Source organism: Physeter macrocephalus, chromosome 15 (assembly GCF_002837175.3).
Source record: "Physeter macrocephalus isolate SW-GA chromosome 15, ASM283717v5, whole genome shotgun sequence".
NCBI classification, from domain to species: domain Eukaryota; kingdom Metazoa; phylum Chordata; class Mammalia; order Artiodactyla; family Physeteridae; genus Physeter; species Physeter macrocephalus.
In genome coordinates, this window is record NC_041228.1 from 68242594 (window position 1) to 68255806 (window position 13213).

The following is a 13213-nucleotide window of genomic DNA, read 5'->3' on the forward strand; positions in this document are numbered from 1 at the left end:
AGGGAGGCCCGCGTACCGCAAAAAAAAAAAAAAAAAAAATCAGTAACTCTCCTTAATATCCATAGGGCTTCTTATTCTGAATTGAATAAGGAATGCGTGTTTATTTATTTATTTATTTATTTATTTCAAAGTCTTTTACTACAGACCAGTTACAGTATGTGTTTCAGTAAGTGTGGGAAAGAACATGAGGTCTTTGTGTTTTGTCCCAGATATAGTGTATTAAATGCAAATTTGGGGGCCTCTCTGACCTGCACAAAATTTTATTTTAGATCTACAGGTAGACTCTTAAAACATTTTATAAAGTGGACTAAGTAGACATATGTTTACGCCCTGGCACAAAGCCATGTATAAAAATTATTCCAGATTAGTCCATTTGAAAAAAAACAAAGAAATTACTTACACTCCCCCCTCCTTTTTGGGGGGCTGTGTTACACTCCCCCCCCTTTTGGGGGGGGCTGTGTTGGGTCTTTGTTGCTGCGTGGGCTTTCTCTAGTTATGGCGAGTGGGGACTACTCCTCGTTGCTGTGTGTGGGCTTCTCGTTGTGGAGCACCAGCTCTAGGCACGTGCGTGGGCTTCAGTAGTTGTGACACGCGGGCTCAGTAATTGTGGCTCGCGGGCTCTAGAACACAGGCTCAGTCGTTGTGGCACACGGGCTTACTTGCTCCGCAGCATGTGGGATCTTCCTGGACCAGGGCTCGAACCTGTGTCCCCTGCATTGGCAAGCGGATTCTTAACCACTGCGCCACCAGGGAAGTCCCCTACTTACACCCATTTTATTTTAAACCTATGCTAACCCACTTGGATAAATTCTTATTGCCTTCCTCTGTTTTTCTTCCATGTTCTATCATATTCTGGAGCAAGACCAACTGTTGTTATTAGTGTCTATGTTAGAAAAGTCATAGCGTTAATAGCCAGACAATGCAGTGATTTTTTTTTAATAAAACAGTGCAGAAAATAGTTATTTTATATGCAGATGGTTATGGGATAATGAAGAGAAATAGATCAGATATAAAGTTGAGGTGAATGTCATATTCAAGGAGTTAAGTGCTCTGAAAGGAACCTACAGGCTTACATTTTAAATGTGCAAGCAGAGCTTCCCTGGTGGCACAGTGGTTGAGTCCGCCTGCTGATGCAGGGAACACGGGTTCGTGCCCCGGTCCGGGAAGATCCCACATGCCGCGGAGCGGCTGGGCCCGTGTGCCATGGCCATCCCACATGCCGCGGAGCGGCTGGGCCCGTGAGCCATGGCCGCTGAGCCTGCGCGTCCGGAGCCTGTGCTCCGCAACGGGAGAGGCCACGGCAGTGAGAGGCCCGCCTACCGCAAAAATAAATTAATAAATTAATTAAATAAATAAATAAGCAAGCAAGTAAACATATTTCTTTGAAATTCTAGTAGTTGATGAATGGCCTGACCTTCATTTAATGACCGTCTCCCCTGTAGAAAGCTGAGTGGATGACAACGACATGTAATCACGCGCTTTACGCTATCTGCGACGTGTTCACCCAGTATTTAGAAGTACTCAGTGATGTACTTTTGGATGACATTTTTGCCCAGCTCTACTGGTGTGTGCAGCAAGGTAGGTCTGTACCAGATAAGTGACACAAAGTGTTAAATGTGACCCTGGTAATACACAAATGAATTGCTCTTTTCTTTTCTAGACAATGAGCAGTTAGCACGATCTGGTACAAACTGCTTAGAGAACGTTGTTATTCTGAATGGTGAAAAATTTACCCTAGAAATCTGGGATAAAACTTGTAACTGCACACTGGACATCTTCAAAACCACAATTCCACATGCGTAAGAAGATTTTATACAACTTTATATTTGTATATTGAATGATGGACATAAAAGGTTTGATAGGAATTAGTGATTTCTCATAAGAGAAATCCTTTTTAAAATATCTCAGTGTTCTTTGAATTTGTGTTTATTGCAAATCAGACTCCTATAAAAACGTAACAAATACATGAATTAAATTTTTTATATACCCAAACTTTTAGTCTGATCATTTAAAATTTGTGTCATAATGAAGTGATTTAATAAGATTTTATTCATCCAGATTAAACCAAGCAGTGGTTCTGAATTTTAAAAAAAGAAAATCTCAGCATTTGTTTTAGTTACCGTAAATGTAATAATCTAAGGAAAATTTATTGTATTTTGAATTACAATATTGTAAATATTGTATTTTACGGTTAATTATCTTTTTCTAAGGGATAAGTTTGGAATTGAATTGTAGTGGAGTTTTTACTGATTGGGAAACTTAAGACATAGTCTTGCTAAATGACTTGATGGCACCTGGATCATTTGTAGGACACCTTGAACTTGCTTCCCAGCTCGTTTCATTTCAAAACATGTTGGATGCGGCGTGGTTCACACTCTCAGTGACTGGTATGATTTTGGTGTTTTAAAGGCTCTTGACCTGGCGTCCTGCTTCTGGAGAAGCTGCTCCCGCACCTCCGTCTCCTGTGAGTGAAAAACAGCTGGTAAGTTTTAACAGATAAAGCATATATTAAATTACTTAACTATTTGTGGTAAGTATTCTACCATGGGGCAGATTCTTTTATATGAGCCCAGCTCTTTTAAATAGATGTCGTAAAATATAGATGGTCTTGAGACAGAGTAAAATGATTTTGAGAGCGCAAGAGGCAGGTACCAGTTTACATAAGGATTTACATACCAAGCTGAAGATATTATTGGATGTTATTTTATTTAAACTTTCAACTTTAATATAATTTCACCTTAGAGACAAGTTACAAAAGCAGTTTAAAGAATTCTGATAGACCCTTCACGCAGCTTATTTGTTTCCTAGATCTGCCGTAACAAATTACTACAAACTTAGTGGCTTAAAACAACAGGAATTTATTCTGTCATGGCTCTGGAGGCCAGAGGTCCAAACTCAAGGCATCAGCAGGGCCACATTCCCTCCCACGGTGTTAAGGGAGAATCCTTCTTTGCTTCCTCTAGCTTCTAGTGGCTGCTGACAGCCCCTGGCGTTCCTTGGCTTGTACACACATCCCTCCATTCTCTGCCTCCATCTTAACATAGCTGTGTAAAGCCAAATCTCTCCCTCCTTTCTCCTTTAAGGACACTAGTCATTAGATTTAGGGTCCTCCCCAAATTCAGAATGATCTCGTCTCAAGATCCTTAACTTTAAAGACTGTTTCCATGTAGCCTTCACAAGTACCAAAGGTTAGGACTTGGACTTACCTTTTGGGGGCCACTGTTTAACCCATTATCTACCCTCTGGTGCCCCAAAATTCATGTCTGTCTTTCGGGCAAAGTCACTTATGCCATCCCAGCATGCCCGGAGTCTCAACTTAGTGTAGCGTCAACACCAAGTCCAAAATGTCATGTAAATACCATCTTATCAAAAGTCCCAAATCTCATCATCTAAGTCCTCTAAATCAGGTATGTGGTCTATTCTGGAGCAAAATTTCTCTCTATTTGTGGACCTGTGAACCTGTAGAACAGATTAACTGCTGCAAAATACAGTGGTGGGCAAGCATAGGGTAAACATTCTCATTCCAAAAGGGAAGCTTGGAAGGAGTAAAAGGGTCACTGTTCCTAATCAGGTTCAAAACCCAGGAGGACAAATTCATTAAGTGTCCAGGCCTGAGGATAATTTCTGTAGCTTGGTACCCTGCCCTACCCTCGGGGCCCACGGCTTCTCCCTCTGGTGCTTCAGCTTTGCCCTCTGAATCATTCCTCACTTACAAGTTCCACTTTCCACCCAGTAGTACAACACGATTTAGCCAGGGTTTCTGCAACTTATAACAAGGATCACCATCCTTCCAGTAGCCAATAACACGTTCCTGATTTCCTTCTGAGATCTCACCAGAAACACCTTTTTTTTTTTCACATAAAGTTATTTATTTATGTATTTATTTTGGCTGCATTGGGTCTTAGTTGCTGCGCGTGGGCTCTCTCTAGTTGCGGCAAGCAGGGGCTACTCTTCATTGCGGTGCGCGGGTTTCTCATTGCACTGGCTTCTCTTGCCGCGGAGCAGAGGCTCTAGGTGCGTGGGCTTCAGTAGTTATGGTGCGCGGGCTCAGTAGTTGTGGCTCACAGGTTCTAGAACGCAGGCTTAGTAGTTGTGGTTCACAGGCTTAGTTGCTCCATGGCATGTGGGATCTTCCCGGACCAGGGCTCAAACCCGTGTCCCCTGCACTGGCAGGCGGATTCTTAACCACTGTGCCACCAGGGAAGCCCCAGAAGCACCTTTAATGTTCATATTTCTATCAACATTCTAGTCATGACCATATACGTGTGTGTGTGTGTGTGTATGTATATATATTATATATATATAATATATATATTCTTTAGGATGATACAGGCTTTCTCTACCAGGCATTTCACTTCCTTCTGAATCCTCACCAGAATTGAGTTTAACATCCATATTTCTACCAAGAGTCTCTCAGGTCAGTTTAGGTTTTTTTCTGCTGTATGCCTCAAAACTCTTCTAGCCTCTACAATTACCCAATTCCAAAGCCACTTCCACATTTTTAGGTCTTTGTTATGGCCGCACCCACTTCATGGTGCCAAAATCTGTATCAGTCAGTATTCTCCAGTTCCAGAGAAATGGAGCCAGTAGGAGATAATCTACACCTATGTGTGTCCATATTTATCTATACGTGTGTGTGTGTGTGTGTGTGTGTGTGTGTGTGTGTGTAATATATGTATGTATATGTATCCCTATATTTTTTCCCCTTAATTTCAAGGAATTGGCTTAAGCAGTTGTGAGGGCTGGCAAGGTTGAAATGTGTAGGGCAGGTGGGTAGGCTGGAAACTCTTGAGCAGCTGTAGTCCACAGGCAGAACTTCTTCAGGGAAATCTCAGTTTTGCCCTTAGGGCCTTTCAACTCATGGGATGAGACTTGACCCATATTATTGAGGATAATCTCCTTTACTTACAGTCATAACTGTAAATGTTCACCACATCTACAAAATACCTTCACAGGGACACTTGGAATAGTGTTTAATTGAATAACCGGTTACTATAGCCCAGCCAAATTGACGCATGAAACTGACCGTCACGCCAGGTTTCTCGAAGTGTTATCACTGCACTACGTTTGCTTTATTATTTCCACCCTCCCTCTTCTTCTCTCACTCCCCCATCTCCCTACATACATTTTTCTGGATTCTTTGAAAATAATTTGAAAATAACACACCCTTTTTTCCCTAAAATTTTTAGTGTGTTTTCCATAAAATAAATAAATATATATAGTCATGGTGCAGTTAACAAAATAGGGAATTACTATTGAAACAATACTATAAATATAATCTGGCTTTATTCAGATTTCTGCTGTTCTCTCACTAATGTTATTGAATTTTAAACCCAGGAAGCCAGAGGTCGCAAATCTATGCCCACTGACCTGATCTGTTCCCGACAGCTCTTTAATTTCTTAACTAATTGTCAGTGGCTAAAACTTAGGTCTCACAGAAGAGCACCACTCTGAACGTGTCTTGAGAACTGTGGCATCTGGCATATCGGGCCCACATTGCTCCTTGACCCTGACCCGCTGAAGTTGTTCGTTCATCACAGACTCCACCGCTTATGACGTCCTGTTTCCAGCCCAGGATGAGCTTGCTCTCATTTTTGTTTTTCTTAAATTTGGCCCACTCCCTGCTTGCTCTGTGGGCTTTTGTTTTTGTTCCCTCTGCTGTATAGTGTAGTAGTTTGCAGGGCGGGCTGTGATGCCAGACCCCAGATCACATCATGGCTCCGCACTGACCAGCTCTGCAGCCTCAGCAAGGTGCTTAACCTCACGTTAAAGTGAGTCTGGTGGTGGGAATTAGATCTGGTGCTGCACATGAAGTCGTTAGAACAGCGTGTGCCGGGGTGCGCGCTCGGCGACTCCGCCTGCTGCTGGGCCAACACGGTGGGTCCAGTGGTGCCCCTCGAGGCTGCTCAGTCTCTTCCTTGGCTCCGTCTGGGAGCTGCAGCTGCCCTGGCTCTGCATCTAGTCTCCTGCTGGGACCAAGTAAAGCTAAAAGAGCAGTAATGTCAGCTACCATATATCGTCTGACACCTCTAGTGTCAAAGGCTTGTTAAGTGTTAAGGATTTACTGCCAAATCCTTAACAACCTGCAAGGAAAGTGTCATCTCCGTTTTCAGATTTCAGATCAGAAAAGCTCGGCTCCGGAAGATTCATTGCTTTCCCAAAGGTGACAACATAGCTGGAGCCGGGTTCTGGAGTGGCTCTGTTGGACTTGAACCTCAGCTTGTCTCCATGCTCTGCTCTCCTAGTTGGTCACCTTCTCACTGACCTTTCTGGTTGCTGGTTTCTTGGGTGACAACATCCTTCCCTAAATGTACCCCTACGAAGCTTTCCTGGGCTCAGCCTGCACAAAGCTCGCAGAAACCCCTGCCCACCATGTGTGTTTCTGTTTCGATTTCATGACAATTCATGGGTATTGCTGACAAGTTTTTCCACATAGTGAAGCTTATTAGCATTTCTATCTGTTGCTCTTGGGTGGTGTCAGGCCTGATCTCAGTGAGGGTCAGAAAGGAAGCTTTTCTCTAAAAGGTTATCAGCTCTTATCCATGTGCAGGTAATATTAAATAACTTACCCATTATGTCCATAATTGCAGTGTGTACAATGTGATTTTCATAGGGACACAACGTAATTTTTTAAAAAACAGTGTAATAGAAACTATTTTCATTGTTAAGCTTTATTCATTGTACTTAAAATGAATTTTTTTATTTTATTAGGATACGATATCACAGAAATCTGTAGATATTCATGATTCTATTCAGCCAAGATCTGCAGATAATAGACAGCAAGCTCCACTGGCTTCTGTCTCTACTGTGAATGAAGAAGTCAGCAAAATTAAACCCACAGCAAGTGAGTTATTTCTCTTAATAAAAATAAATTGTGTATTTTGTTTTATATAGGTAAGATATGAAAGTTTTGCTTTTACTTTTATTAACAAACACATACTGTAATTGTGTGGTCACTTCCTTACTGTGTTTGCTCCAACTTGGACATCCCCCGGCAGATAGATGGTCGGGAACTCTGCTGACACCTACAAGGCCAGTTTTTTTTCTGCAGTGCTTTCAGCTGATGTTTGTTTGAAGCACGTGGGTCTTGAGAGGAGAGAGGGAGTGGCCAGGGCATGGGAGGAGCAAGCCCTCTGTTGCCCCGACCCGTGTCTCCTCTGCCCCTCTCCTCACCTTCTTTAGTTCTTTTCACAAAGAAGGGGAATCCCTTCTGTTTTTTTACTAAATTGATTCACAGAGGAAAGAGGACCTCCTCCCTGGAGGAAAACAGGACAACTTTAATTGCTTTTTAAAATTGAGGTGAAATTCACATAACAAAAGTAACCGTTTTTTTTAAAGTGAACAGTTTGGTGGCATTTAGTGCGTTCTCCACGTGCAGTCACCACTTCTATCTGGTCCCAAACATTCACACGGAAAGAAAACCCCATAACCGTTAGGCTGTTGTTCCCTCTCCTGTTCCCCGGCCCAGCTCCCTCGTCTGCTTTCCGTGTCTAGGGATTTGTGCATTCTGCTCACCTCATATAAATGGAATCATACAGTGTGACTTTCTGTGTCTGGCTCTTATTTAGTATAATGTGTTCAAGGTACATCCACAGTGTAAAATGGATCAGTAGTTCATTCCTTTCTATAGCTAATTGTCCTCTGTATGGACATACCACATTTTGTTTATCCTTTTATCTGACGGTGGACATTTCGGTTTGTCACAACTTCTAGTTATAATGAATAATGCTACTGTGAATCTCTGTGTACAAGTATTGTTTGATTACCTGTTTTTAATTCTTGTGGGTGTATACATAGGAGCAGACTTGGCTGGGTCATAAGATAATTCTGTGAGGAACCCCTAAAATGTGTTCCGCAGTGGCTGCATCATTTTGTATTCCTACCAGCAATTCCATTTTTTCCACATCCTCAGACATTTCCTCACAAACATTTCTGTTTTCTTTTTCTTTTTAATAATAGCCATTCTAGTGGGTATAAAGTGTTGTCTCATTGTGGTTTTACTCTGCATTTCCCTAATGATTAATGATGTTGAGTATTTTTTCATGTGCTTATTGGCCATTTGCATATCTCCTTTGGAGAAGCATTTATTCATGTCCTTTGTTTATTTTTCATTGGGTTGTTTGTTTTTTTGTTGTTAGTTGTTAAGAGTTTCTTACATACTCTGGACGCTACACTCATGTCAGATATATGATTTGCAAATATTTATCTTCTCCCATTCTGAAGGTCATCTTTTTACTTCTTATTGATAATAATTCTGTGATGTACAAAGGTTTAAATTTTGATGAAGTTCAGTTTATCTGTTGTTGCTTGTGCTTTTGGTGTCATAGTTAGGAATCCATAGCCAAAGCTAAGGTCATAGAGATTTTCCCCAGCGTTTTCTTCTAAGAGCCTTATACTTGTAGCTCTTCCATTTAGGTAATTGATCCCTTTTCAGTTAATTTTTTTCAGGGAATTTTTATTAATCCTAGGTGTTTACATTTGTTTTTGAGGGACGACAGATTTGGTGTCCTCCTTGAAAGGAGCCTCCAGCTTCAGTCACTGTGTCTTGCCTCTTAGAAGGGAGATAGGTAGTGATGAGCGGCCTGTTTTCATTTTTCATTCCTGGGCTCTGGAGCGTAGCTGTTAGGGTCCCTCACAGCTTTGGTCTGCCCTGGAAGGTACCGTGAGGACACGGCTTTGCTCTCCCTCAGCCCCAAGACTGAACTTACATACTTTGCTTTGTAAGGGAAGGATATAGTCGGCAAGTTTTTACTTGCCTGATCTGGGAACATCCCTTGAACGGAGTGAAGAGCGCTGCTCCCCTGCCCTTCTGACCTGAGGGCTGGCACTTCCTTCCTTGTGCCACCCCCGCTAGGTCCTTGAGGAAGAGTTCACTGTGTCCCACGAACCCTTCCCTTCGCTCAGGGGACAGTTGTGGTTGCTGTGCCTGTGGGGAGGTGTCGCCGTGACCCTGTGCGAGGGGCAGCTGCCTCGTTCCTTCTTCATACGCAGAAACCACCGCTGCCCCAGCTGGGCTCCACCCAGTGCCCACCATCCCCCTTGTTCATCCTTGCTCAGCTTTGCCCCCGTCCTTTGGTGACCCAGTGAAATGGTCGCCTAATACGACCCTTGGCACTGTCAACCCTTGTGAACGAAATTGGTTCAAATCGGTCCTGTCCCCCAAACATGCAGCTGGTCTTTGCTGATGAGACCGAGCTCCTCCTGCACTTCTGAAAGGACCCCGGGAGGCATGGAGAGCTCTCAGCTCCCTGGCCGACAGCCCTGAATGCCCGTACAGCTGACATTGGAGCTGATGAGGACGCGTCTCCTTAGGCGCCAGCCCCGTCCCGAGCGTGCCCGCGAGTCCGGGTGTGCTGCCAGGATGCCCTGCCCCCGGAACTGGAAGTGTTCTTACAACTTGACTGAGGCAGGATTAGGAAGAAGCAGCCATGGGACTGGGGGTGTCTTGGATTTCTTATGTTTTTTGACTTGAGATCTGGTACTAAGAACTAAATGTTCAGTACATCAGCATTTCTGAAAACTCTCTGGAAAGGAGTTGTTATGACCTAAATAAGAATAAATTTAAGCAAGTTGTTTTGCTAACTCCCCCAAATCCCTAAAACCTGAATTTAACTTGTAGAAATTGGGGAATTCCCTGGTGAGTCCAGTGGTTAGGACTCGGCGCTTTCACTGCCGTGGCCCGGGTTCAGTCCCTGGTCGGGAAATTAAAATCCCGCACGGCCGAAAACAAAACAAAACAAAACAAAAAAACTAACTTCTTGAAATTGGTGCCAGAAAAGGGAGTTTGTAATAATAGCAAAGTGGGAAAAAACTGAAGGACTGTCCGGTCGTCCAGTGCTGGAGCCGCTGCCCTGAGGCCGATGGACAGGTAGCACCCTCACCGTGGGCGGCTGGGCAGGTCCTGAAGAGCCCCCCTGAGGACCGACCTTGGGGCGGGGCCAGCGCTGCCGGGTCTCGCAGCTCCTCAGTTGTTGAGTCGTCGTTCTGAACCTTGCATTTATTTCTACGTTTGCTTACCCGATGGCCAGTGAAGTGGAAACCCTTCCATGATCACGTCTCTCCTTAAGGAAACGGCCCGTCGAGCGCAGTCGTTCAGGCCAGAGAGACGCAGTGCCAGAGCACCGGTTACTTCCAGTGTGGTTACTTTTATGGTCACGCACTTAGCGGAACTCTTCATAGACTTCTGTGCTTATGAATCCCTTTGGAAACATGGGGTCATTTTAGCTACAGCTACCCACCTGGATCCAAAGAAAACATGTGCTCTGGGTGGCCCACAGTATCGTCCCAGTGGTCAGAAATCTTGTCTGCCCCCCACTTCCTGCCTCACAGATCTAGTTCCCTGTTGTCTTCTTCTGGTTGAGGTTTTTTATATAGTTAAAGGTCAAACTTGGGTTTGCAGTAAATGCTATTAAAATTGTAGCTTTTAATCCATTTGATACATTTTATTGAGGAATAATCTAAGTCTTATCTTAAAATTTGTAGTGGAACCTTCTTGAACATAGTCACTGTTCTAAGTCATTTTGAATATTTTTGTTTACTTAAAAAGGTAATTTTCTAAGGCTTTTCTAAATATCGATTAAATGAAGCTTTTACTGAGTAGTGCTTATGTGCAGAAGCAGGCTGTCCTCAGTGTGATGTGTGCAGGTTTCATAGGTGTTAATGTTTCCTTAGCATTGTAATGTCATAGAAATTATAACGGATTCAAAATAATTTTTGTTTGCATGTGCATTGGGGTGGGTTTCCTCACAGAATTTCCAGAACAAAAATTGTTTGCCGCCCTGTTGATTAAATGTGTTGTGCAGCTGGAACTCATCCAGACCATCGACAGCATCGTGTTCTTTCCTGCCACAAGTAAGAAGGAGGACGCGGAAAACTTAGCCGCAGCGCAGGTGAGCGGGTGCGAGGGCCACTGCTTTTTGTTGAATGGGGAGTTAGCGCCACAGTCTGGGCTTCAGAGCAGAGGTCAAGCTAGAGACCATCGCCACATAGATGTCATTTTAAACCGTGGGACTGACGAAGTGGACAGAGCTGGGAGGAGGGTCAGGGACCGAGCCTGGGGGCCTCCGTGGTTTAGAGCTCCAGGTGATGAGGCGGGTTCTTGTCCTCTTGCCTGAGGACAAGAGCCAGGGAGGCAGGGGGAGACTGGGAGACAGTGCTGCCCTGCACGTCAGATGAGGAGGGTGCTCTGAGAAGAAGGGTGTGATCAGCCCCGTCACATGTTCCGTAGGGCAGGTGAGAAGCCACCCGACAGTTGCCCTAGAGAATTGCTCCAGCAATTTGGTGGACTTTGGTGGACCTTGACGTTGTGTTTAATTGTAATGTTGATACAAAAGCATTATTAAAATGGGTACAAGAGAAGAGAGGAATTGCAGACGGCAGATATCCATAAGTCTGTCAAGGAGTTCTGCGGTTAAGACAGAGTACAGAGAAATGGGCTAATCGCTGGCGGAGGATGAGGGGCTCAAGAGAAGGGTTCGCTTTGTTTTGTCATTAAGGTTGGCAGTATGGCAGTCCGGGAGAGAGAGACAGTGCAGAAGAGGGAGGGACAGTTGCTAGAGCGTCTTTCAGAGCGAATGGAGGGGCACCTAGCGCAGAGTCCTGGGGGCACCTGGAATAGACGCGCAGACGGTTCGCGGTGGTAACAGGAGGGCACGCAACGCGGCTGGGTTAGAAAGTCTCGGCAGGTTGGTCTGTCTGGTGGCCGGAGTCTGTGGGAGATTCTCTGTTTTCTCACTGAGATAGGAAGCAAAGTCATCTACTTTGAGGTTGGGAGGAAAGTTTGAGGTCCTTGAGGAGAGAAGAGAAAAACGCGAGTGAGGGGTCCAGCAGAGTGGGCTAGGAGGGCGTGGAGGCATCGCAGGGCAGCACCCAGAGCCCCTGGATTTAAAGAGAAAGCCCGTTTTTCTCCAGTCGTGTGTATTGTGCGGTACAACGTAGTAGGCGGTTTTGCCAGCCAGTTTCTAAAAAGAGGACGTGAGGGGTTATGCACGAGAATGTTTATACTCACAGTCCCTGGCCTCAAACTGTTGGAGGGAAGCGAGGAGTGGGGAGGGCGAGGAACGGGCCGGGGGGAGGCCGGGCTCTGGTGGGTGCAGGGCTCGGGGGTCCGGAACTGTGGGGAGGGAGCTAAAGACATTGGAGGCAGCTAGCATGCACAGAACAAAGCTTCTGGAAATTTAATAACAAAAGGTGGACCTTTTCTGTTGAGGCAGCACACATTAAGTTCTGTGGCTTGCTCATAAAACGGGTCTTTGGGGAGCCCTGAGTTCTAAATTCACTGACCTCTGTGACTGGGTGCGTGTGCTGCGGTGGTTTGTTTCCCAAAGAGAGATGCTGTGGACTTTGACGTTCGAGTTGATACCCAGGACCAAGGAATGTATCGCTTTCTAACGTCGCAACAACTCTTCAAGCTGCTGGACTGCTTGTTGGAGTCACACAGATTTGCAAAAGCATTTAACTCCAACAATGACCAGAGGACGGCTCTGTGGAAGGCGGGTAAGCTGTGGATGGGGTCCCCTGCCTGCCCAGTGAACCCCGCCTCCGTACCACAGGCCTTTCTCTGGTTTCTAAAAAGCCAGATAGCTGCCTGGGTAGATTGGTCTCCCCCGTGTTTAGTCAAACTGTTATTCGACTGATTTTCAAACTGTCTTTCGTCTTGTTTACCCAGTCTGCGCCTTCCTGTTGACACCGGCTGCAGGCTACAAGCTGCCCTTTCCCGAGGCCAGACCTCAGAAGGGGAAGTGCAGGGCTGTGAAGTGGGAGGTAGATTTTTTTTGGAACAAGTTGGAAAATTTAAGTAAAAAAGAAGCTTTATAATAATTTTACTGACATAGTTAATTTTTTATTTAAGAAATAGTTACTTGGTGCCTATTAGGTGCAAAACGGTGCCAGAGAGTGAGAGGCTGCAGAACATGCAGAAAAAAGAAGGAAGCTGCCCTTTCTTAAACAACAAACTCTTCTGACAGAGTGTTGGATGCCTTATATTTGCGTGATATCCCCAGTGCCTCTTTAGCTCCTCATTAAACCCACCCAGGCTTTGTTCATTCTCTTCCGTTCACTACCTCACTTCTGTAAGGAGTAATCTGTACTTATCTTTTCCCCTTTATTCAACACAAGTTGCGGCCACCATTCAGCTGGGACTGTTCCTGCCAAGGTCACCAGGCTCTGCACTTCCCCAGGCCCTCCCCCCCTCCCCCTCCGCTCTCCCCTCCCC

General features: G+C 44.9%; 1 protein-coding gene across 1 annotated transcript in view; it reads left to right on the forward strand.

The window, feature by feature from the left end:
• ARFGEF1 (ARF guanine nucleotide exchange factor 1) overlaps positions 1 to 13213 on the forward strand; it is a 144697-nt gene that overhangs the window by 127363 nt on the left and 4121 nt on the right. Inside the window, exons 31-36 of the mRNA XM_024126954.3 lie at positions 1443 to 1578; positions 1661 to 1799; positions 2410 to 2482; positions 6712 to 6844; positions 10750 to 10889; positions 12327 to 12495. Coding sequence (XP_023982722.1) covers positions 1443 to 1578; positions 1661 to 1799; positions 2410 to 2482; positions 6712 to 6844; positions 10750 to 10889; positions 12327 to 12495 — 790 coding nt within the window. The remainder of the gene's footprint in view (positions 1 to 1442; positions 1579 to 1660; positions 1800 to 2409; positions 2483 to 6711; positions 6845 to 10749; positions 10890 to 12326; positions 12496 to 13213) is intronic.